The 25,208-nt window shown below is 48.7% G+C and overlaps 1 protein-coding gene across 1 annotated transcript in view; it reads right to left on the bottom strand.

The window, feature by feature from the left end:
- The window catches only part of USP39 (ubiquitin specific peptidase 39), a 54,453-nt gene that overhangs the window by 15,017 nt on the left and 14,228 nt on the right, over positions 1-25,208 (bottom strand). The window contains exons 7-9 of the mRNA XM_082257005.1: positions 24,721-24,798; positions 16,913-16,980; positions 1,177-1,365 (exon numbers count right to left, since the gene is read on the bottom strand). Coding sequence (XP_082113131.1) covers positions 1,177-1,365; positions 16,913-16,980; positions 24,721-24,798 — 335 coding nt within the window. The remainder of the gene's footprint in view (positions 1-1,176; positions 1,366-16,912; positions 16,981-24,720; positions 24,799-25,208) is intronic.

Raw genomic sequence — 25,208 nt, 5'->3', positions numbered from 1 at the left:
GGAAATATGGGAAAAGTCCCAAGAAAAGGAAATCTTCAGGTAGACAGAGAAACATGCATAACATTCAGACACTAGCACAGCACTGAGGCTTAGTGGAGCTGGGGAGGGCGCTGCCTGGGCAGGGATTCCTGCCTTTTTAATGTTCAGTGTCCACTCACCTAAAGGATAATCTTAATCTGGCAAACAGACTCTAGAAAGTATGCACTGTTCCAAAAAAATGTTATGTGCCAAAATGGAAACTTCATGTTGCAATGTAAAAAAGGAAAATAAGAGGGGAATACATCCAAGGAGCAAGAAAACAAAAACACATATATTATTTAAAGTGTATGAAAACCCGAATGAAGGTTTCTTATTTGTTCCCTTTTGGAATGTTAAACAAAACAATTGGGAGCATTTTATCTGTATGACAAGTGAAAAAAAAAAAAAAAAAACTGGTGATCATAACAGAAATTCAGAACTGTCCTCTTCACAGTGTTCTCAAATAGGCCATTTAGCCTTCTTCAGTCTCATCTTTAACTACAAAATGATTAGCCTTTACGTTGTAGAGATAGGTGGAAGCAGTTTAGCAAAAGAAAATGGGGAGACACCATTCAGCCCATGCAGTATATTGTCAGTTCACAACAGGAGCGGAGTGCATTTCTGTCAGATCAACAGGTCTTTTTCTAAACTTGCATTAAACTTAGGAATAATGCATAAATGTACTGTAAACATTGCCTTGACATATGCTTTAAGCCAAATATATATGTTTTGCCGTTAAGACGTCATCAAAAATAGGAGGAACTGTATAGCTAAAATACACAGTTAATATAAAATAGGATTATTTACATGCATTGTATTACTCTAGTCACAATGATTTAGCTTTGTGTACTACAAGCATTCCTGAACGCAGAAATAGGCTATTACTAACTGGCCTTGGTGTGAACTGTCAGGAACCCACACCCACTAGACTCCAAAAAGGTGGGGAATGAAGCGCTGAGGCCAGAATATCTTCAGGTGACCTCGGAGCACTCCCTCAGGAACGGGGAAGTAAGGATGGCAATTTAAACTCTTCCTGCTCCTGTCCCTTTACAGGTGTGGTGATCTGTATCATGTGGGGTTTTTGTAGGATGTGATGGACACATACTTTTCCAATGCTATCAAAAACGTTACCATTGTGTCACATTTAGGATCCTTTACCTTTTCAGTGATGCCGTTGAACTTGGCAAGGATACTGAAGAGAGGCACTTGTGGTATGATCAGTTGTTCTTTCTCATCCTTGTAAAGAGGAGCAGTGGGGAGGTCCAGAGTTAGGTACATGAAAGGAGACTCCAGCTTAGTTTCCTGGTACTCCTCATTATGCAGTAGCTGCTCTTTCTCCTCTGCTGGCTGCAAGCACAATGACACAATGGTCAGCACAGCCATTAACTCCATCACAACACACAATCAGAGAACACTTAAGTCACAACAGCCCCCGGTTGCATAAAACTTCCTATGCAACGTCCCTACCACAAACGCCCAACATATATCAGCAGAAAAGAAGAGAGAGGTAGAAAGACAAAGAACGTTTCTAGGATGCAGTAATATCAGTCAAAGGTCTTTCAGAACGGTTTTTATTCATACAAAAAGGTAATAAAATGTTAAGAAAAATGGAAGCCAAAATCAGAAGATTTTGGGGTAGTCCATCCCAACACTAAAATCACTACATCTACAGACATCCCCGATCTATGACTAACCTATCTAGCCCTGTAAAGACAAAATTGGTCTACATACTTTTTTTTTTTAAGCCGCTGCGGTCTCAGAGTTACTACGGGGCTTCCATTGTTGACTGCCTCCTCTTCAACGGCCTCCACAGAGAAGCCTCCACTGACAGCTCAGCGTGGGACCGGACCGGAGCAGCTTCAGAAAAGGTATGTATATGGATTTATTTTTTACAGGGCTAGATAGATTACTCTTCGATCGTGGATGCCTGTAGATGTAGCGATTTTAGTGTTAGGGTGGACTTACCCCCTTAAACATGGACTTTGTGAAAGTTATATAGTACATTGCATTAGGGGAAATACTCATTTTATACTTTTTGTAATTTTTTAAGAGATTTAAAAGAAACAAACATTGTAGGAGAGAGAAAATATTGTAAGAAAGTGGCAGTCACATAAAAATATCTTAAAGCTGTTTTTCTTTTAAGTGTTACTAAACCCACAACAGTAAATTAGTCTGAATATGCAGTAATGCTTGCTATACATACTGTGGAACCTAAGGGGTTAATCATCTGCATTGTGCAAAAAGGCTGTATGATCCTGTCTCATCTGATCCTCACCTTCTTCCACAGTCCCCAATCCATCTCCTGATAGAACAGTGCCTCCAGCCTTTTAAGGCACTTTGCACATGTTCAGTTTGGGGTGTATTGCTAGAGGTTTTTTTTTTTTTTGGAGGGTGCATGTGACTGGCATAGGGTCAATCAGCACTGTCCAGACAGAGGGTCAGGGGTCCTGCAGCCTCATAGGACAGTCAGCGTGGAATAAAAACTCCTCCTACAAGCTTTAACCAGACACTGATAGAAGTCATAAGACTGCTATATACTGCAGATGGAAAAAAAAAAAAAAAAAAAAAAAAAAAAAAAAAAAAAAGGTATTTAGCAGTTTATATTTACTAAAATAATTGCATTTCCATGTTCTGTGTACTGTGGGAGACCAGATATCTGGGTCTGGGTTTAGTAACACTAAGCTTTTTTTATAGTTTTGGATAGTGTAGAACACAAGACCCGCAAGCCAAATTAGGCCCGCTAGAGCATTTCATGTGGCTCTCGCACCTTTCCTACAGCTGCAGCACCCCCCTGGTCTCTGCCCCCACCTTGCCTTAAGAGAACTCCTCTGCTTGTCTGTGCAGCCGCATGAAGGCTCGTCTCTACCCCCCAGTCTCAGCAGCCTGTAGCAGAGAGGACAAAACTCCTACAGATACTGCGAAAATAGTGTTAAAACATGAGGGGTGGGAACAGCAAAACAATTCCCCAAGGCTAAAACAGTAGCCAACCAGGCAACAGAAGCTCAACCAAAACAACTGGTGCCCACCTGAAAAAAAAAAAAAAAAAAAAAAACAAACAATACACCCTCGAGGAAAAAGTTTGTGAAAGTTTGCACCGACAACCAAGTGGCCGTCTTGCAAACCAGCGTCACTGACAGCTGATGGACCCCAGGAGGCACTAAGCGCCCGAGTAGAGTGCGCCCTAACAGGGAACAGAGGAACCTGACCCTGACCCTTGATGAAATAGGCCTAAATTACTGTCTGTCTGATCCATCTGGAAACGGTCGCAGAGGACGTGGATAATCCTTTATAAGGCCCATCCGTGAGCAAAAAGAGTGCTAGGCAAATTCCTTTGGATGTTTAGGCCTGGGACACAGGGAAGGCAACACAATGTCTTAGTCAAATGAACATCCGAGACAACCTTTCAAAAGGAACAACGGACAGGGGCGAAGAACCCCCTTATCCCTGTTAATTACCAGGTAAGGTGAATGACAGAACGCCGCCAGTTCAGACACCCTACAGAGGCGATAGCCACCAAAAAGGCCACCTTTTGGGACAGCGTAAGCAGGGGAATCTCCCGAAGATTCTCAAAAAGGAGGCTTCTGGAGGACCGAAAGCACCAAATTGAGGTCCCAGGGCGGCAACAGAGCCAGCACTGGAGGAACCAAATGTCGGACATCCTGAAGAAAGGTACGCACCAGGGAGTGACTGGCCAAAACGTGGCTGGAAGAAGACAGTCAAAGCCGACACCTGGCTCCTGATGGCACTCAAGGCAAATTTCTGTTCAACCCTCCGTTGAAGGTCATGAGCCGAGCCATCGAGAAGGAGCGAGGATGAACCCCGAGAGTTCTCGTAACGTACGTCTTCCACGTACAAAGTTAGATCCTCCTAAAAGTAGATTTCTTAGCTTTCAACAACACAGATAAACCTCTATCCAGCACCTGGCGCTCAACAGCCAAGCCGTCAAAGCCAGCGACTTTAAAACAAGATGGAAGATCGGTGCTACAAAGTCTGGCGAGGCCAGTCCGGAGCCACTAAGATGACCGGAATCCCTTCTGCCTCAAACCTGCGTAGAAGTCGTGGCAGAAGCTTGAGAGGAGGGAAGGCGTAAATCAGACAATACTGACCCAACAGAACCACCAGCGCATCTGTGGCATCCGCCAGAGGATCCCTTGACCGAGCCACAAACCTCTGCACCTTTCTGTTGAGTTGAAACGCCAACAGATCCACCTGGGGGGTGCTCCACTGGAGACACAACTGATGAAACTCCTCTGGGATGAAGGGATCACTCCCCTTGGTCCAACGCCTGCCAACAGAGGTAATCCGCCTGCCAGTTTTCTACCCCAGGAATGTGTATGGTGGAGAGAGCTGGAACGAACCATTCTGCCCACCTTAGAATGCCGGCTACCTCCAGAGTCGCCAGGACACTTCTTGTGCCCCCTTGGTGAGTGACATAAGCCATGGCTGTGGCACTGTCCGATTGAGTGCGCACTGGACAACTCAGAAGATGATCCGCCCAATGGTCCAGACACAGTAGGATTACTCAGAGTTCTGAGACATTGTTTGGTAGTCTGGACTCTTACAGTGTCCTGATCCCCTGAGCAGAATGCTTGCAGAGGACGCCTCCCCAGCCGGACAGGCTGGCATCCGTGTTTACCACTGTCCAATACAAGGGGAGGAAGGATTTGTCCAGCCGAAGCACCCGAGAACGTAGCCACCATATCAGGGACTCCTTCGTTCCCCAACTGATTGTCCAGAGATTTCAGAGTCTTGTCCTATTTGGTCAGAATTTCCCTTTGCAGGGACCGCATATGGAACTGCAAACGGAACCACCTCGAAAGGTAGACACCATCAAGTACAGCAGCCACATGCAAGTCCGGAGGGACAGGAGATGAATTGCAGCCTGCCATTTCTGGAGTTTGTCCAGAGAACAGAGGACTCTGGCCCAGATAGACCAGCTTTGTGGAACGGAACAAGGGCAGGACTTCTGAAAATCCAAAATCCAGCCCGCAGAGTTCGTATTGTGATCTCCAGGTTTTTCACCAGACCAGAAGGAGACTGCTCGCAAAAGGAGATGGTCCAAGTAGCCCAGTACCGCAATCCCCCGTTGGCATAGCAAAGCTAACACCGGGGCTAACACTTCTGTGAAGACCCGAGGAGCAGAGGCAAGACCAAAGGGTAGGGATGCACCGAAATTTCGGCCACCGAAATTTTCGGCCGAAAATGAGCCTATCCCATTTCGGCCGAAAATAGGTTAAAAGTGCCGAAATTAATGGCCGCCGTGAGGAAGGAGGAGGGCGCAGCGCAGGTTTGAAAAGTCCCTGATTCTCCCGTCCGTAGGATAGGAGAATCAGTCTTTTCAATTTGGCTGCAGCCGAGCGGAGCGTCTGTGACACCTCGTCTCTCACACAGCCCAGCAGCGAGCAGTTCTCACCCCTCCCAGACACGGACAGGAGAGGAGAAAGACTCACACAGCTCATCCTCCTCCCCCCTCCCACCCCAGGTTTTCTGTGTCTGCCCGGGGCCGCCCACTCTCCTATCTCGACGTATGTGCAGGACAGAGAGAGGGATGTGGGCGGGAAATATGAAGAACAGCAAGCAGCTACACATTCCAAGCCTCATGATACCTGAGCCATGCAGCCTCTGCCTCGTCCTCGGACCTTGAATGAGTGAGCACTGCATTTACACTTTTCATTACACTGTCCCCATCTCCCTCCCTTGTCTCCCCTATCTGCCCCCCCCCCTTCTGTTCTTCCAAGTTCCATTGAGCACTTATGCAACCATAAAAAATTGACTGCTTTTTTTTATTTGTTTGATCATTATGCTGAGGCAGCTTACATATGGAATTAGTATTATGCAGCATGAGGGGTTAATGTATTGTCACTACTGCATTAGTGACCAACCAGTGGCAGTTAATTAACCCCTTTGTGCTGCATTAGTGCAACCAGTGGTAATTAACACTGATACTGGTTGCACTAATGCAGCATAAAGGGGTTAATTAACTGCCACTGGTCGGTCACTAATTCATCAGTGACCAGCAGTGGCAATACATTAACCGTTACCTCATGCTGCATAATACAAATACCATTGGTAATTAAATTAACCTCTTGCCAACCCATCACAGTACATATACTGTGACAGGGTGGGAGCGACAGGTGTACGTCGCTGCCTGTTTTTGGTGTATGCCCCTCTTCTATCTGTTAAAATTTTTTTGGGGAAAAAGTCATTTTCGGTTTCGGTTTCGGTTTTCGGCCAAAGGCATCCTGCATTTTCGGTTTCGGCCCAAAATTTTCATTTCGGTGCATCCCTACCAAAGGGTAATGCAACAAACTGATAATGCTCCTCTCCCATGGCAAAGCAGGGGGAATCGCTGGTGACTGGCACATTTTGGAATGTAAAGGTAAGCATCCTTGACGTCGATAGATGCAGGGATGCCACCACCTGGCGAATGCACTCCATTCTGAACTTCTGCACCCGCACAGTTCCTTTCTGGGAACTGTAAACAGGTTTGAGTAAAAACCCTAAAAACGTTCCTAAGTCGGAACCGGGACAATCGTCCCTTGATGCAACAGGTCTTGTACCTCCCCAAACAGACACTGTAAGCATTCCGGGGACAGGCGCAAATTGGAAGGAAAGAACCTTGCTGGGGGACAAGAGCGCAAACTCAATCTTGTAGCCGGACCAAATTACTGCGTGGACCCACTTATCTTGCACCAGGGAAGTCCACGGGTCCAGGAACCAGCAAATGCGTCCCCCCACCCCAGATACAGGTGAGGGTGCATCTTCATGCTGAAGGAGCCTTGTCCGCCAGCTCTCGGCTTGCCAGACCATGTTCGTTTGGATCCTCCAGAGGAGGCTCTGAAAGGCTTCTAGCCATTGTCAGTCGACCCTGAGGGAAAAAAAACGTATGACCCGAAAAGGAAAGCCCACATCTATGATGAGGTTTCTTGCCCTTAGAAGCCTGCTGAAGAATGGTACTCTTCCCCCCCCCCCCCCCCTGTGAGACCATTAATGAGGTCATCCAGTGTAGCTCCAAACAGACGATCTTCTTGAAAGGGAAGATCAGTCAAGGCCTTTTTAGAAGTCTGGTCCGCAAACCAGCATTTGAGCCAAAAGACACGCCTAAGGACCACTGCCAAAACAGAGCCGAGTCACTAGGGGAGCTGCATCCAAAGAGGCATCACACAAACGGCAGCACCTGGACCAGCTGATTCGCCAGCTCAGGAAAGGCAGGGGCGGACAGGGCGTGGCAGGGGGAGGAGCCATTCTCCCTGCAGGTCACGGCGTAATAACTTAGCCCATTTGGCCAGAGTTTGCAACACCAAGGCAAAGGTGAATACCGGCCTCAGTACTGAACCTGCCAGAGTGTATATTGCAGGCCACAGCCTCTGCCTTCCTGTCAGCTGGAGCCTTAAAAGGCCGGGGACTCTTCAACCAAAATCATGGTTGCCTTGTTCAATCTGGAAACCGGAGGGTCCACCACCGGTGGTAAAGTCCACTTCTTAAGAAGAGAGACTCCTCATAGGGGTACCGCCTAGTAAAGCGCTTCGCGACCCCACAGGGACACTTTGGTCATCCCCACTCTTTAGCGACAAGTCTGTCAAAATAGGCGGGAAAGGAAACACCTTTGCCGCTCTGGATGGCTGTAAATGCCAAAGGGAACCTGCATCTGTCGCAGCTGCATCCTCCATCTTCAAGGTCTCACACACAGATACACTCAGTGCTTCCGCCAGCACCTATTCGTGCGCGGTTGCAGACGTGGAGGAATCATCCTCACGATCAGAGGATTCCGGGCGCGTGGTTGCAGACCCAGAAGGGTGAACCACGTCCACGATGGCGGAGTCAGATTCAGAATCTGAGGAGACCGATGAGGCAGGGGAAGATGCGGGGCGCTTTTTGCTAGCCCGTCACCCGAAGACCACCTCCACCCGGGACACAAAAGGACTCCAGGACCAACATCAGTGCATCGATGGATGGTTGGGACTCGGGGGCCCTGCAGCCTCAGAGGGGATCAGGTGGGGAGATGTGCTCCAAAGACTCCATGAGTCACCAGGGGAACCCCACAAAAAGTGTAAAACACTGCAAGGGATCCTCCATGCCCTGAGGGATCACCAGATCAGCAAGACACTGGGGTCTGCAAAGTGCCTTGTGGAACATTTAAAAAAAAAAAAAAAAAAAAAAAAAAAGTGAGCTGGCCACTACAAAGCTTAAAGAAAAGCAACAACAAATGGATACCCCTGATCATGCACTAATAAATGATGTATCCGTAAGATGGAACAGTACTTTACACATGATCAGAAGCCTGCTTGAACAGAGGTGGCCTGTGACTGCAACACTTTCCGATCCTGATATCACACCATTAGGGAAGCGCTTCCTGGATTTAAAACATGATCAGTGGAGCTTACTTGAGGAAGTGGAACAAGTCCTGGGGCCTTTATTTTTGTATACTGTAAAAACTTCAACCACATTGAAGTATTTTTTGGAAAGAAATTTAATAAAAGTTGAAATATTATATTAAAAGTTGTACTAATTTTTTGAAACGTTATTCAAAGGATTAATTAGCTAATCAAAAAAAAGAACACTAGATTAAGCAAAAAAATGTAAATAAAAATCATTGTTAGTGTAGTCGACTAATCAAAAAAAATAAATCGCTAGATTAGTCAACCGAAAAAATAATTGTTAGGATAGATAGATATACATACATATACACACACACACATATATATATATATATATATATATATATATATATATATATATATATATATATATATATATATATACACACACATATACACACACACATACATATATATTATATATATATATATATATATATATATATATATATATATATATATATATATATACACATATACACACACACACACACACACACACACACACACACACACATACACAGTATCTCACAAAAGTGAGTACACCCCTCACATTTCTGTAAATAGCAAAAGGTGCAGTTGTGCTAAATTTGGTGTTCTCGCTCTCACTCTCCCATACTGGTCACTGAAGTTTAACATGGCGCCTCATGGCAAAGAACTCTGAGGATCTGAAAAAAAGTATTGCTCTACATAAAGATGGCCTAGGCTTTAGGAAGATCGCCAAGACCCTGAAACTGAGCTGCAGTACGGTGGCCAAGACCATACAGCGGTTTAATAGGACATGTTCCACTCAGAACAGGCCTCGCCATGGTCGACCAAAGAAGTTGAGTGCATGTGCTCAGCGTCATATCCAGAAGTTGTCTTTGTGAAATAACGGAATTTTTGTAAAATCTTACCTGTAAAATTCCTTTCTCTGAGTCCTCCGACAGTCGCCGCCTCTTCATATTCGTCACATATGGGGTATTAGACTTTGCTCCGAAGGAGTAGCTAGGCAACAGAATATGTTAACAATAAAGCTTTAACATATCCCACCCTCAAGGGGTGGTCCCCTCAGTCAATACCCTCCTACTTCCTGCAACCATATCTCAGTTTTAGTGGAATAGCAGTAGAGTATACAATCAAACCCCAAAAGAGGGGCGGGGGCGGCGACTGTCGGAGGACTCAGAGAAAGGAATTTTACAGGTAAGATTTTACAAAAATTCCGTTTTCTCTTACGTCCTCCGACAGTCGCCGCCTCTTCATATTCGTCACATATGGGGACGTCCCAAAGCAGTGCAAACATGAGGGGTGGGAAACGCATCCGCGCCGAAAGGCAACGCAGTCTCCACATCACAGAAAGGAACCTTACCAAAGGAAGGAAACCAGCTGGGCAACAGCAAAAATAAGTGCTCAACAGGAGCAACAACCCAGGAAAAGACAAAAAAACCAGGGGATACAAAACTTATCCCAACAGCCAGGAGTCCCCAACAAGGGACCCTAGGGAACAGCCGCACTAAGAACCTTGCGGCCAAAGGAAGCATCCGCCGATGCCTGAACATCTACTTTGTAGAATTTTGCGAAAGTGTGCACGGTCGACCAAGTCGCCGCCTTACACACCTGGGCTACAGAAGCCCCATGACGACAGGCCCAAGACGTACTCAGAGATCTAGTAGAGTGCGCCTTCACAGGCACAGGGGGAACCTTCCCCTGCAAAGCATAGGCCTGTTCAATGGTCTGCCTGATCCATTTGGCGATGGTAGAGGCCGAAGCCGCCATGCCCTTCCGAGGACCCTCTGGAAGAACAAACAAGGAGTCCGTCTTTCGAAAAGACTCAGTCGATTTAAGGTAAACCCTTATCGCCCGAACAACATCCAGAGAGTGCAATCTCACCTCCTTTGGATGTTTAGGCTTCGTGCACAACGAAGGCAAGACAATATCCTCATTAAGATGGAATTCCGAAACTCGTTTCGGCAGAAAAGAAGGATTAGGTCGCAAGACCACCTTATCCAAATGAATAACCAGGTACGGAGACTTGCAGGACAAAGCCGCCAGTTCCGACACTCTGCGAGCCGAAGTGATCGCCACCAAAAAGGCGACCTTTTTGGACAACATAGACAACGAGATCTCCCTGATCTGTTCAAAAGGAGCACGTTGTAACACAGAGAGAACGAGATTCAAGTCCCAAGGGGGCAGAGGATCCCGCCTCGGGGGAACCAGATGCCGCACACCCTGAACAAAGGTGCCAACCAAAGGATTGGAAGCCACGGGACGTTGAAACAGAACGGCCAGAGCAGACACCTGACCCTTTATCGTAGCCAGCGCCAAACGCTGATCAACACCCGTTTGAAGGAAAGACAGCACACGGGACACCGAGTACGTGCGGGGTGAAAACCCCCTGGACTCACACCAGGCAAAATAGGCCTTCCAAGTACGGTAATAAACCTTCCCCGAGGAAGACTTCCTCGCGTTGATTAAAGTATGAACGACCTCCGGAGAGAGACCCCTCTCCTTCAGGACCTCGGTTTCAACAGCCAGGCCGTCAAAGCCAGCGACTGTAAAGCAGGATGGTATATCGGTCCTTGAGACAGTAGATCGTCTCGAAGAGGCAGACGCCACGGGGCGTCGACCGCCAGATTCACGAGGTCCGCGTACCAGGACCGGCGAGGCCAGTCCGGTGCCACAAGAATCACCGTGTTGCGTTCCGAGTGTAACCTGCGAAGGAACCTGGACAGCAACTGCATCGGTGGAAACGCGTACATCAGCCTGTACTGATGCCACGGGGCCACTAACGCGTCCGACGCGTCTGCACGAGGGTCGCGCGTCCTTGCCACGAACCTCTTCACCTTGTTGTTGAGGCGAGACGCGAACAGGTCCACTTCTGGAAGACCCCACTTCGCGCACAACGTCTGGAAGACAGCCGGATGGAGAGACCATTCCCCCTGATCCAGGGTCTGGCGACTCAGATAGTCCGCCTGCCAGTTCTCCACTCCCGGAATGTGAACCGCCGTTATCGCCGGGACATGAGTCTCGGCCCAAGACAGAATGTCGGCCACTTCTCGAGCCGCTCGGGCACTCCTGGTGCCCCCTTGGTGGTTGATGTAGGCCACCGCCGTGGCATTGTCCGTCTGCACCCGAACCGGGCAACCCTGCAGCCGGTCCGTCCAGCGATGAAGACAGAGCCTTATCGCACGCAATTCCAGAATGTTGATCGGAAGGGAAGACTCCCCCTCCGACCAAGTCCCCTGAGCGGACAGAACGCCCAGAACTCCACCCCAGCCCGACAGGCTGGCATCCGTGGTGATCACCGTCCACGAGATCGGACGAAACGACTTGCCCCCGGACACCAACGGGGACTGGAGCCACCACAGAAGGTTTTCCCTGGTGCGAAGACTCAACGAGATTTGAAGATCCAGAGATTGAGGTCGCCCGTCCCACCTGGACAGGATCTCCGCTTGGAGACCCCGCGTGTGAAACTGTGCGAAAGGAATCGCCTCGAAGGCCGAGACCATCAATCCCAGACATCTCATACACGTCCGCAGAGACGAGTTCGGAACGTCCCTGAGGGACCTGACTTCCTCCCGGAGAGTCCTGAGTTTGTCTTCCGGCAGGAAGACCTTCGCCTGCACCGAGTCCAGTATCATTCCCAGATAGGGGAGACGAACCGACGGACTCAGTGTCGACTTTGGAAAATTTATCGTCCAACCAAACTCCTGCAGAGTTTGCATTGTGACAGACAGGTCCTCCTCCAGACCTTGTCTGGTCGCAGACCGAACCAGAATGTCGTCCAGATACCCCAGGACAGAAATGCCCTGGGCCCTCAATAATGCCAGAACCGGTGCAAGCACCTTGGTGAAGACCCGCGGAGCCGAGGCGAGACCAAAGGGCAACGCCGCGAACTGGTAGTGATCCTCCGCAATGGCAAAACGAAGGTACCTCTGATGACCCTCGAATATGGGGATGTGAAGGTATGCATCCTTCAAATCGATGGAGGCCATGAATTCCCCCGGAACCAGGGCAGCCACCACCGACCGCAGGGATTCCATGCGGAACTTGCGAACCCGCACAGAGCGGTTCAGAGCCTTCAAGTCCAGAATCGGACGAACCTTGCCCTCCTTTCTGGGCACGGTGAACAGATTGGAATAAAACCCCCGAAACCTGTCCCGATGAGGCACCGGGACCACCACTCCCTGAGCCCTCAGGTCCCGCACCGCCAGGTGCAGATCCCGCAGGCGCTCTGGAGACAGTTGAAGATTTGAGGGAAAAAATCTGCTCTCCGGCCGAGAGAGAAACTCGATCTTGTAACCAGATCGAACGATTTCCAGAACCCATCTGTCCCGCACACGGGCCAACCAGGGCTGAAGAAAACCGAGCAAGCGTCCCCCCACCCCAAAACTGGGTGAGGGCGCCCCTTCAGGCCGAACTGTTATGGGCTGCAGGTCCGGATTGGCCGGACTTCTGTTTCCCAGACCAGGGCTTCTTCTGAGAGCCTTGACCTTTGAACGGTTTGCCCTTGTAGTGCGGCTGAAAGGCACGAAAGGACCCCTGAGGGGGCCGAAAATTTGCATGCTTCTTCCCAGAAGCCCCCTTAGCGTTGGGGAAATGGGGCAAGAGAGTGCTCTTACCCCCGGTGATCCCCTTAATCAACACATCCAGGGACTCCCCAAAAAGGCGAGACCCATCATAAGGCAGATTGGCTAAGGTCTTACGTGAAGATTGGTCCACCGACCAACATTTTAACCAAACCAGGCGGCGAGACAACACCGCCACGCTGTGCACACGTGCAGCCAACGGAATCAAGTCCAGGTCCGCATCACACAGATACATGACACCCTGGTGGATCTGATCCACCATATCCAGGGTCGCCGCCGAGGCCGAATCGGCCACTAGGACGCGCCTAAGCATCTGCGTCCAACTTGCGATCGCCTGGGCCGCCATGAGAGAAGCAAACAGAGCCTTAAGCATAGAACCCGTAACAGAATAAGTATGACGGGCAAGAGACTCCAGTCTCCTATCCGTGGCATCACGGAAAATAGGGGAACCCTCTGCAGGAATCGCAGTGGCTTTGTTCAAAACCGCAATTGCATGATCCACTGGTGGAGGCACACACCACCGTTCATCAGTGGCAGGCGAAAAAGGATAACGCAGCTTGAATTTACTTGGTACTGCAAAAGGTTTGCGCAGATCGCGCCATTGATCCTTAACGGTGCGCTGAAAATCAGCATTGCAGGGAAAAACCTGCGGCGTCCTGCGTTTTCTCTGCGTCCCATAAGCCGCCAAGGCAGCGGGGGGACACACTTCGTCCTGCAAACGCAGCGTTTGCTTAATGGAAGCAATCAACTCATCCATGATTGCAAGCTCTTCAGGCGAGCCAGGGGGAGAATTATCGACCCCCTCAACTTCAGCCTCCACCTCAGACCCCACTAGATCAAGAGAGGAGCGGGACCCCGATAAGGAGGTCCCTGCCAGAACAGCCCCATCACCTTCACCCTCAGAATCAGAGGACAGAGCAACTCTGGGCCGTTTAGTAGATTGAGCAGCCACCAGCATTTGCACCTGAGCAGCAAGGCCAGCCACAACAGTGGCTAAATCCCCCCCTGGGGGGGAAACAGCGGTCCCCTGGCTTTCCACCAATACTGTAGGAAATTTGCCCTCCTGAGAATCCATTGCCCCTGTAATGCCAGACAACCAAGGGTTAACTGCCCCTTTTTTGCAAGCGCGGCAAGCGCAGCCCACCGCACCACACTCAAGCACAATGAGACCCCCACAGGGAATATGCAAACTGAACACAGGCAATGGATAGCAAGAACAGAAGGATAAAACCTGAGGAGACCCTCGCCGCTGCTGCTGCCTCGATCGGTGTTCCTGGAAAGAGGAAGTGATGCTGCCAGGGCGCTCTATGTAAGCCTATGGAGGCTACAAGAAAATGGCCGCCATGCATGTAAACCATGCGGCCGGAGCGGGTGCAGGCAAAATGGCGTCGTTTGGCGCCGAAAACGCCGCTCCACAGTGCATTAAAACACATATTACAATCCAATATAAGGATACATGTTAGATCGCCGCAGCGATCGCTGTATATGCCCAAACATGTCAAGAAAAAACATGCCCCACAGCACACAGCTCTCACACTGCCCAGCCTGACACACACAGTGTCACACAGCTCCCCCCCCCCCTTGCAGCCCACAGCATGCAGCCGAGAGATAGGGAGACAAGCAGTGTGAATAGAGGCAGGTTACACAGTCCCAGACTGACACCCCCCAGACAGACAGGTCCCCACATAAATACACTTACCTCACATGGCGTGGGGAACCCGCACAGGCGAACAAGCCGCTGCACCTGAGGCAGGGAGAGTCGCAATTCAAGACGCACAAAATGGGGGTTAAGAAACCGCACAGCGTCCAGTGAGGTAGCCACCTCACCAATCATCCCTGCACCGAACAGGGATGGGTCGTTCACTATGCCAGGAGCGTTACCTGGCTGAACGCTCGATGGCAGACTGGGAAGCCACTGACCCACGACCTGCGACCAGGGGGATCAGCCCGAGACCCAGTCCGCATGATCCTCTCCGTCCGAAGAACTAACTAACGCTGACAAAATAACAGCTAATAAAAGGTAGAGAGAAGAAACTCAAACAAAATATTAAAAAGAAGAAAGAGTCTGGGACAGAAAGTCCCAGCACAGAGAGAGCCAGCCACTCCTGACAAGCTAGACATTAAAACTGAGATATGGTTGCAGGAAGTAGGAGGGTATTGACTGAGGGGACCACCCCTTGAGGGTGGGATATGTTAAAGCTTTATTGTTAACATATTCTGTTGCCTAGCTACTCCTTCGGAGCAAAGTCTAATACCCCATATGTGACGAATATGAAGAGGCGGCGACTGTCGGAGGACGTAAGAGAAAGACATATTAGTGCTGCCAGCATGGCTTTAGAGGATGAAAGGGTGGGGGGGGGGGGGGGTGTCAGCCTGTCAGTGCTCAGACCATACGCTGCACATTGCATTAAATTGGTTTGCATGGCTGTTGTACCAGAAGGAAGCCTCTTCTAAAGATGATGCACAAGAAAGCCTGCAAAAGTTTGCTGAAGACAAGCAGACTAAGGACATAGATTACTGAAACCATGTCCTGTGGTCTGATGAAACCAAGATAAACTTATTTGGTTCAGATGGTGTCAAGCGTGTGTGGTGGCAACAAGATGAGAAGTACAAAGACGTGTGTCTTGCCTACAGTCAATCAAGGTGGTGGGAGTGTCATGGGCACTGGGGAGCTACAGTTCATTGAGGGAACCATGAATGCCAACATCTACTTGTGACATACTGAAGAAGAGCATGATCCCCCCTCCCTTTGGAGACTGGGCCGCAGGGCAGTATTCCAACATGATAACGACCCCAAACACACCTCCAAGACGACCACTGCCTTGCTAAAGAAGCTGAGGGTAAAGGTGATTGACTGGCCAAGCACGTCTCCAGACCTAAACTCTATTGAGCATCTGAGGGGCATCCTCAAATGGAAGGTGGAGCACAAGGTCTCTAACATCCGCCAGCAACGTGAGGTCATCATGGAGAGTGAAAAAGGACTCCAGTGGCAACCTGTGAAGCTCTGGTGAACTCCATATGTCCAAGAGGGTTAAGGCAGTGCTAGAAAATAATGGTGGCCACACAATATTGACACTTTGAGACTTTTCACTTAGGGGTGTACTCACTATTGTTTAAAAGAAGAAAATGGTTGCACACCACCACGGAATCCAATGAAGAAAAGTTCCTTTATTCACATAAGTGGTACAAGGTACAGCAGGGTAGGTAAGTAGACGCGTTTCACACGACTGCTACGTGCTTGTTCACTACAGTAGTAAACAAGCACGTAGCAGTCATGTGGAACGTGTCTACTGTCCTTACTCTGCTGTACCTTGTACCACTTATGGGAATAAAGGAACTTTTCTTCATTGGATTCTGTGGTGGTGTGCAACCATTTTCTTCTTTTATAATTCTCCTGGTGGCGAGCCGAGGTTCAGCACCCACCTTGAATCGTGGACTTTGACTGGCCTGAGTGGTGTTATCTCTCTTCATTACTCACTATTGAGTATTGCCAGCAGTTTAGACATTAATGGCTGTGTTGAGTTATTTTGAGAGGACAGCAAATTTACACTGTTTTACAAGCTGTATACTCACAGTAATTTCTTCAGTGTTGTCACATGAAAAGATATAATAAAACATATACAAAAATGTGAGGGGTGTACTCACTTTTGTGAGATAGTGTGTGTGTGTATATTATATATATATATATATATATATATATATATATATATATATATATATATATATACACACACACACCCACACACACATACACTGTGTATATATATATATATATATATATATATATATATATATATATATATATGTATATATATATGTATATGTATATATAAATAAATTAAAGTATTGCCTTTATCTCCTGTACCTATCTTCAGTGTACTGTTAAACCCCAACACATCGAAATCTATTTGCCTATACATTTAACAAAATTCTGTGGTTTCAGCTTACCAAATCAGGATGGGGCAACTTCTTGGTGAAAATCCTCATCTGTCCCTGAAACACGTCTGTTACAATTGCTGAAAGACACAAACATCCAGCTTAAAAAAAATGACCAAACATTATATTATAAAAAGGATGTTATACAACCAGAGAGCAGGTAGAAAAAAAGAATAATAAAAGGTTAGGAAAAAACAAAGGTAAAAATAAAGTTGTATTTGGAGGGATTGCAAGGCGTTTTTTAATCCAATTTGGTAGATCTGGTACAACATAAAGCCACCATAAAGAACCTCTAAACTAGACATTCTCTATGCTTTGTTTCACTGCACATTTTTCCCTATAAAAGGAAAACTGAATTTTTGTAAAATCTTACCGTAAAATTCCTTTCTCTGAGTCCTTTGACAGTCGCCGCCCACTCACACAGTCTTCACTTATGGGGTATTAACTTCCTCTCCTTAGGAGTAGCTAGGCAAAAGACTTGTTAAAACAAAAGCATTTACATAGACACACCCATGGGGGATGTCCCACTGGTCCAATACCCCTCCTGCAATAGCCATCCCAACTTAGTTTGGTAGTAAGCAGTTAAATGTATAAAAACCCCAAAAGAGGGGCGGGGGCAGCGACTGTTGGAGGACTCAGAGAAAGGAATTTTTACGGTAAGATTTTACAAAAATTCAGTTTTCTCTTACGTCCTCTGACAGTCGCCGCCCACTATCTCACACTTCACTTATGGGGATGTCCCAAAGCAGTGTAGACATGAGGGGTGGAAAAATGCAATGAGAAAGGAACCTTACAAGAACAGCAAGGGAACCTTCTGGGTAACACAAAAGCTCAACAGGAGCAACAACCCAGGAAAGCAAATAACCAAGGGGGTCAACAACCCCAACAGCCAGGGACCACACAAAAAACAGGGTCCCCTATGTATGGTACTGCCACACAGAGAACTTTGCGGCCAAAGGAGGCGTCCGCTGATGCCAGAACACCAATTTTGTAGAATTTGGAAAAGGTGTGCACTGACGACCAAGTCGCAGCCTTGCACACCTGGACCACCGAGGCCTGATGCCGGAAAGCCCAGGACATACTCACCGATCTGGTAGAGTGCGCCTTGACAGGGAAGGGTGGTACCCGTTCCTGCAACAAATAGGCCTGTACAATCGTCTGTCTGATCCATTTTGAAATGGTCGCCGCAGACGCAGCCATACCCTTCCGAGGTCCCTCAGGAAGGACAAAGAGAGAATCCGACTTAGGAAAGGATTCAGTCGACGACAGGTAAACCCTGATCGCCCTGACAACATCCAAAGAGTGCAAGGCAATCTCCTTAGGATGCTTAGGATTCGCACAGAGCGAAGGTAAAACAATGTCCTCATTAAGGTGAAAATCCGAAACCACCTTTGGAAGAAAGGACGGGTAAGGTCGCAAGACCACCTTATCCTTATGAACCGCCAGGTAAGGGGAGCGGCAAGACAAAGCCGCCAACTCCGACACTCTGCGAGCAGAAGTGATCGCCACAAGAAAGGCAACCTTTTTAGACAGCAGAGGCAACGAGATTTCCCTGATGTTTTCAAACAGAGAATGTTGTAACATGGACAGAACCAAGTTCAAGTCCCATGGAGGTAAGGACTCCTTTCTAGGAGGGGCCAAGTGACGCACACCTTGAATGAAGGTGCGAATCAAAGAATTAGACGCCACAGGACGTTGGAAAAGACTAGCCAGTGCAGACACCTGGCCCTTAATCGTGGCCAACGCAAGGCGCTGGTCCACACCAGACTGGAGGAAAGCCAACACTCTTGCCACCAAGTAAGAACGAGGAGAGAAGCCCCTGGACTCACACCAGGCAAAATAAGCTTTCCATGTACGGTAATAAATCTTACCAGACAAAGCTTTTCTAGCTTTGGATTAAAGTAGGAATGACCTCCGAGGAGAGACCCCTGTCTCTCAGGACCTGGCTTTCAACAGCCAAGCCGTTAAAGCCAGCGACTGTAAAGCAGGATGGAAGATCGGTCCCTGAGACAGTAGATCTTCCCGTATTGGCAGCCGCCACGAAGGCTCGACTGCCAGGTGAACGATGTCCGCGTACCAGGACCGGCGTGGCCAGTCCGGCGCCATCAGAATCACCAGCGTTTGTTCCGAGGCCAACCTGCGAAGGAACCTGGACAACAACTGAATCGGAGGAAAGGCATATATCAGATGATACTGATGCCAAGGCACCACCAACACGTCTGAGGCGTCTGCCAGAGGATCGCGCGTTCTTGCCACGAACCTTTACACCTTGTGGTTTAGCCGAGACGCGAACAGATCCACATACGGGGATCCCCACTTCGCACACAGCATTTGAAATATCTCCGGGTGCAGGGACCATTCCCCCTGGTCCAGGGTCTGGCGGCTCAGATAATTGGCCTGCCAATTCTCCACACCCAGAATGAACTGCCGAGACATGAGTCTCGGCCAAAGACAGAATACTGGTCACTTCCTGGGCCGCCTGGGCACTCCTGGTGCTCCCTTGGCGATTGATGTAAGCCACCGCAGTGGCATTGTCCGTCTGCACCCGTACAGGACAGCCCTGCAGATGATACGACCAGTGGAGCAGGCATAGTCTGATCGCTCTCAATTCCAATATGTTGATCGGGAGGGAGGATTCTTCCTCCGACCAAGTGCCCTGGGCAGACAGGTTGCCCAAGACGCCACCCCAGCCCGACAGGCTGGCATCCGTGGTGATCACCGTCCACAGTAACGGCCGGAAGGATTTTCCTTCCGATACAGTCGGGGACTGGAGCCACCACAAGAGATCCATTCTGGTTTGGCGACTCAGAGACACTCTCAAGTCCAAGGACTGAGGTAGTTTGTCCCACCTGACCAGGATCTCCGCTTGGAGAGATCGCATGTGAAACTGTGCAAATGGTATCGCCTCGAAGGCTGACACCATCAACCCCAGGGACCGCATACAGGTCCTGAGTGACGAGGATTCGTGGTCCCTGAGGGACCTGACATCAGACTGTAGGGTCCGGAGCTTGTCCTCCGGTAAAAACACCTTTGCTTGAGCAGAGTCCAGAACCATTGCCAAATATGGGAGACGAACCGAAGGAGACAAGGTCGACTTCTGAACGTTGATGGTCCATCCGAATTCCTGGAGAGTCTGGACCGTTGTGGCCCTGACTGGTACTCTATCTTAACAGGAGATCGTCCAGATAACCCAAGACCGCAATGCCCTGTGCCCGCAACAGGCGCCAACACTTTGGTAAAGACCCTTGGAGCCAAAGCGAGACCGAAAGGTAACACCACAAACTGATAATGATCCTCCGCGATAGCGAATCGGAGAAACCTCTGATGACCCTCGAAAATAGGGATGTGTAGATACGCATCCTTCATATCGATAGAGGCCAGGAATTCTCCCGGACTCAGGGAGGCCACCACCAAGCGAAGAGATTCCATGCGGAACTTTCGAACACGCACAAAGCGGTTCAGAGCTTTTAAGTCCAGAATCGGACGCACCTTGCCCTCCTTTCTGGGCACAGTGAACAGATTCGAAAAAAATCCTGCAACCGATCTGGGGTCAAATGAAGATTTGAGGGAAAGAATCTGTCCGCCGGACGCGAAAGGAATTCGTTCTTGTACCCTGATCGAATGATTTCTTGAACCCACCTGTCCGGAATTCGGAGCAGCCAAGGTTGGAGGAAAGCGCGCAAACGTCCCCCCACCCCTGAAACGGGTGAGGGCGCCCCTTCAGGCAGAGGCGGACCGAGCCCCTCGTACCCACTTGGCCAGATTTTTGCTTGCCGGCCCAGGGTTTTTTCTGGCCACCCTGGCCTTTGAAGGGTTTCCCCTTGTACTGTGTCTTAAAGGCACGAAAGGATCCCTGAGTAGGTTTAAAGGTGGGACCCCGCTTGCCGCTGAAAAACTTGCCCTTAGGATTCTGGGGCAAAAGAGTGCTCTTGCCCCCAGTGACTCCTTTAAGCAATTCATCCAGGGATTCCCCAAACAGGCGAGACCCCGCATAAGGAATGTCAGCCACCGTCTTTCTGGATTTCTGGTCAGCCGACCAGCTTTTCAACCATATCAGTCGACGGTTAAGCACCGCGACACTGGACAGGCGTGCAGCCAATGGGGCCTCATTCAAGGCCGCATCGCACAAATACATGACCCCTTGATAAACCTCCACTGTAGGGGGGCGAATCAGCCACGAGAGTGCGTCTTAGCACCTTAGTCCAATCCGCCACTGCCTGAGCCGTCATGACCGAAGCGAAAATAGGCTTTAACATGGAACCCGCCATGGCGGGCAAGGGATTCCATCCTCCTATCCGTAGGATCCCTAAACACCAGAGAATCTTCGGTGGGAACCAGAGTAGCCTTGTTTAATCTGGCCACAGCGTGATCCACTTGAGGAGCCACACACCAGCGTGCAACCGTAGTCGCCGCAAAAGGGTAGAGAAGTTGAAACTTCTTAGGCACCGTGAAGGTGTGTTTTAAATTGCGCCATTGCTCATTCACTGTGTGATGAAACTCAGCGGGACAAGGAAAAACCTGCGCAGTCTTGCGGGTCCTGTGTGTACCAAAAGAGGACACAATGCCCGGAGGATTGGGCTCATCCTCTAAATGTAGTGTTTCTTTAATGGCAGAAATCAGCGCATCCATAGCTGCATGTTCCTCGAGCATCGCAGGGGGGGATTCATCCACCCCTGCAACCTCCGCCTCCCCCTCAGACTCCAGTGGGTCCTGAGAAGAGCGAGACCCTGAAAGGGGCACGCTACCTGCAGCAACCATGTCACAATCAGAAGAAAAAGAAATCCTAGGCCTTTTTCTAGCAGCACGTTCAGACATCAGCACATCCATTTTGGACACCAAAGACGCCACCACAGCGGCCAAATTAGTCAGGGTAGAGGATTCAGAGGAACTGGAATCCCCCACCAAGGCTGGAGGGAATTTGCTGTCCTGGGATTCCACTGCAAAAAGAAAATAGTACTGGCCCTTTAAGAGCGCCGCGGACCCCGCAGCACACCGCTACAATACTGTGGAACACAGACCCCCCGCAGGGACGAACTGAAGCCAGGAAGATTGCACAATGGAGGAAAAGAAAGGACAGCAGAACAGAGCCCACAAGAGTGTTACCAGCTCTTTCGGTCGCTCCTGAGTAAAGGAAGGAAGTGATGTCACTGCAGAGACTGAACGGAGGCTGCGGGCCACGGAAACATGGATGCCTATGCAAAGCAATGGGAGGCTTCGGCAAAATGGCCGCCATGTGCTCGGAACGATCATTGCCACACACAAGACACAAGGCGCCAAAAGACACTACATACAATGCTATACAAGCGCCCACAGTGAAGCCAGACATGCTGCCCACACCTAAAATGGCGGACCGGCGGTTTTTAACCCCGCAGCGGTCGCCGCAGGTGTCTGTACCTCCAAGCACCCTCAAGTGACACCGGAGAGGGATCCCCCAAAACCCCCCACAGAGCTGGCTGTGAGAGAAAAACCCCCGCGGGGACCGGGATCAGGGAGCCCAAAACGCACAGACATAGGGGACACCACAGACACACAGGACTGCCGACCCCAGACAGAGGCCCCACACAGAGTGTACTTACCTGTACCCGATGGCGTGGGGTGCCTTATATCAAACGGAAAACCGCCCACCCTCAGATGGCAGGGGAGTGCCGTCAGCCAAAAACGCAGGACACCAGGAGCACACGGGCGAACCGTGCATGTGTCCGGTGAGGTAGCCACCTCACAAGGCTGCATCCCTGAGGACAGGGATGGGTCGTTTTTGAGGCCAGGGCAAACGCATAGCCTATTAAAAGCTCGATGGCGGCTGGGATTCCATCTGACCCTCAGTCCTGGAGAACCAGGACGGCCAGTCCGATTCCCAGCTCCGCAAACGCCGTCTTCATCCGAAGATCCGACTAACGCTGACAAAATAAACAGCTAGTAATGCAAAGAAAAAATTAAAATTTTAGAAAATAAAATCATAAAATAGAAGAAGAGAGACTGTAGCCTCAGCACAGGGAATCCTGACTACTCCTGAACTAGGCAGAAGACAAACTGAGTTGGGATGGCTATTGCAGGAGGGGTATTGGACCAGTGGGACAGCCCCCATGGGTGTGTCTATGTAAATGCTTTTGTTTTAACAAGTCTTTTGCCTAGCTACTCCTAAGGAGAGGAAGTCAATACCCCATAAGTGAAGACTGTGTGAGTGGGCGGCGACTGTCGGAGGACGTAAGAGAAAATACATTTTTTGAAAATACCATCAGTTACTATATGAACATACCCATCAACTGCCCTCAACCTTTGGCAATTGCCCAATCTATCGCCAGGGTCAACACTATAATAAATAATGAAAAATGTTCCACTTGGAAAAATATTATCAGATCTGGGTCCCATGAATTTCCAAAACTTTTTAACATTTTAGGCCAATTTGTTTTCTGCTACATATTTTTGGTAAAAAAGTTTTTGAGTTTACTAACTAAAAGGAAAGATGTCATTTTTATTGTTTTTTTTTTTTTTTAACTAGTAATGGCGGCGATCTGCGTTTTTTTTTGCGGGACTGCGACATTGCGGCGGACAGATCGGACCCCTAACATTTTTGACACTTTTGGGAGTACCAGTGACATTACTACAGTAATCAGTGCTATAAATATGCACGGTTACTGTAAAAATGACACCGGCAGGGAACGGGTTAACTTTATTAGAGATCAAGGGGTTAAGTGTGTCCCTAGGGGTGTGCTTCTAACTAGAGAGGCGTGGCTTTTGATGTAACCACAGAGACATACGATCCTACATAGCAGGATCGTATGATCTCTGCTGTTACACCAGGGAGAAAGACAGGCGGCTTTGTTTACATCAGCCGCCTGCCTTTCTCCCTCTCCGGCGGGAGATGGCAGTGGCTGGCTGACATCGGAGCCGCCGGCCACTCACGAGGGGACCTCCGTGAACGAGCGGGAGCGTCAATCCAGCGGCGCACGCTCGCCCCCTACAGGCTCCTGGGCGAGCGACGTAGTACTACGTCACTTTGCCCAGGAGGGGCTGACCGCCGCAGTAAATGTACTTGCGGCGGTCGGGAAGTGGTTATTAAAGGCTGATCATTGTAAGCACAGCTGTCAGTGTTAAATGGTTATCTCAAAGCCCGAACTGCTTTGTTCGAGCAGGTTGGTCTGTTAAAGGAAGTTGAAAAATGACAGACTAAAGCTGGCCATAGATGATTCGAATCTCGGCTGGTTCAGCAGGGAACCACGCATGGGCAGGCTAAATGTACCCAAGTTGATTAATCAATCAACTTGGGTACAACCAGCCTGTCCAGATTTTACATGCAATTAATGCTAGTTGCTATTATAGTTGCTAGCAATAATCACTGTGTTCTCGTGCCAAGGAGGGCTTCTCCTGCTGGAAGAACACAATGGCTCCACGGGAGGGATTCCCCCATCAACACAGTCCATGTTGATGGGGAAATCTAGCAATTTTCTTGCCTGCTACCGGTGGTGGCAGGAAAGAAAAATCTCTCCATCTATGGCCAGCTTTACAGGCTGGATCCCCAGGTGAAACTAAAGGGAAAACGTCTAAAAAAGAAAACCAAACGCAGCCACCACATTATTGGTAAGCTGCGTTTTAATACATTTTTGCTTGAATACCGCTTTAACAATGCTCTTGGGATAAAGAACCCTTTAGAGCCACTAAACTGAGTATTCTGCATCCATCAATTCTGATACTAAAAAATTTTCTGTCATGTAATGCAATATTCAATATTTAGAAAACATTATGTTAAATGAAAGTGAGCCAATAAGAACCGCAAATCTTTACTACAGACCACAGTACGCATTGGAAAAGTGGCGACTTACTTTTCTTATTCTTCTTGGCACCCCCAAGAGCAGAGTTCAAGGCATTTAAGAACCAAGAAAGAAAATCCACACCATCACCTGTAACATATGACAACATTTATTACAACATACAGATCTTGGAAAAATTATGCCAGATACAGGTATAAGACAGGTGTGATATACTGTACATGGTTGGAAAATTAGATAATTTTGACAATACATTTGGATTAAAAAAAAAAACCCTTGATCCTAACCACACTGAATAAAGAAGAAAAAAAAAAAAAAAGGCTGTATTTATTTGCAATAATTAATTGTTTGCTTTTTTTTCAACAATAAACCCTGTATGCTCACTGATGCTAGTGATGTAGAGGGAGGCCTATGGAGAGCATTTTCAGACTCCCTCACTTTCTGCTTGGAACTGTGCAAACAAACAAGTGGAGGACTAATGTTTTAATAGAGAAGGAATGTCAGCCCTAAACAGGCTCCAAAAATGAATCTGCTCTTGACAC

This window comes from Pelophylax lessonae (assembly GCF_965119305.1).
Source record: "Pelophylax lessonae genome assembly, chromosome: 4".
NCBI lineage: Eukaryota > Metazoa > Chordata > Amphibia > Anura > Ranidae > Pelophylax > Pelophylax lessonae.
Note: the sequence above shows the minus strand (reverse complement) of the source record. Positions and strands in the feature narration are given on the sequence as shown.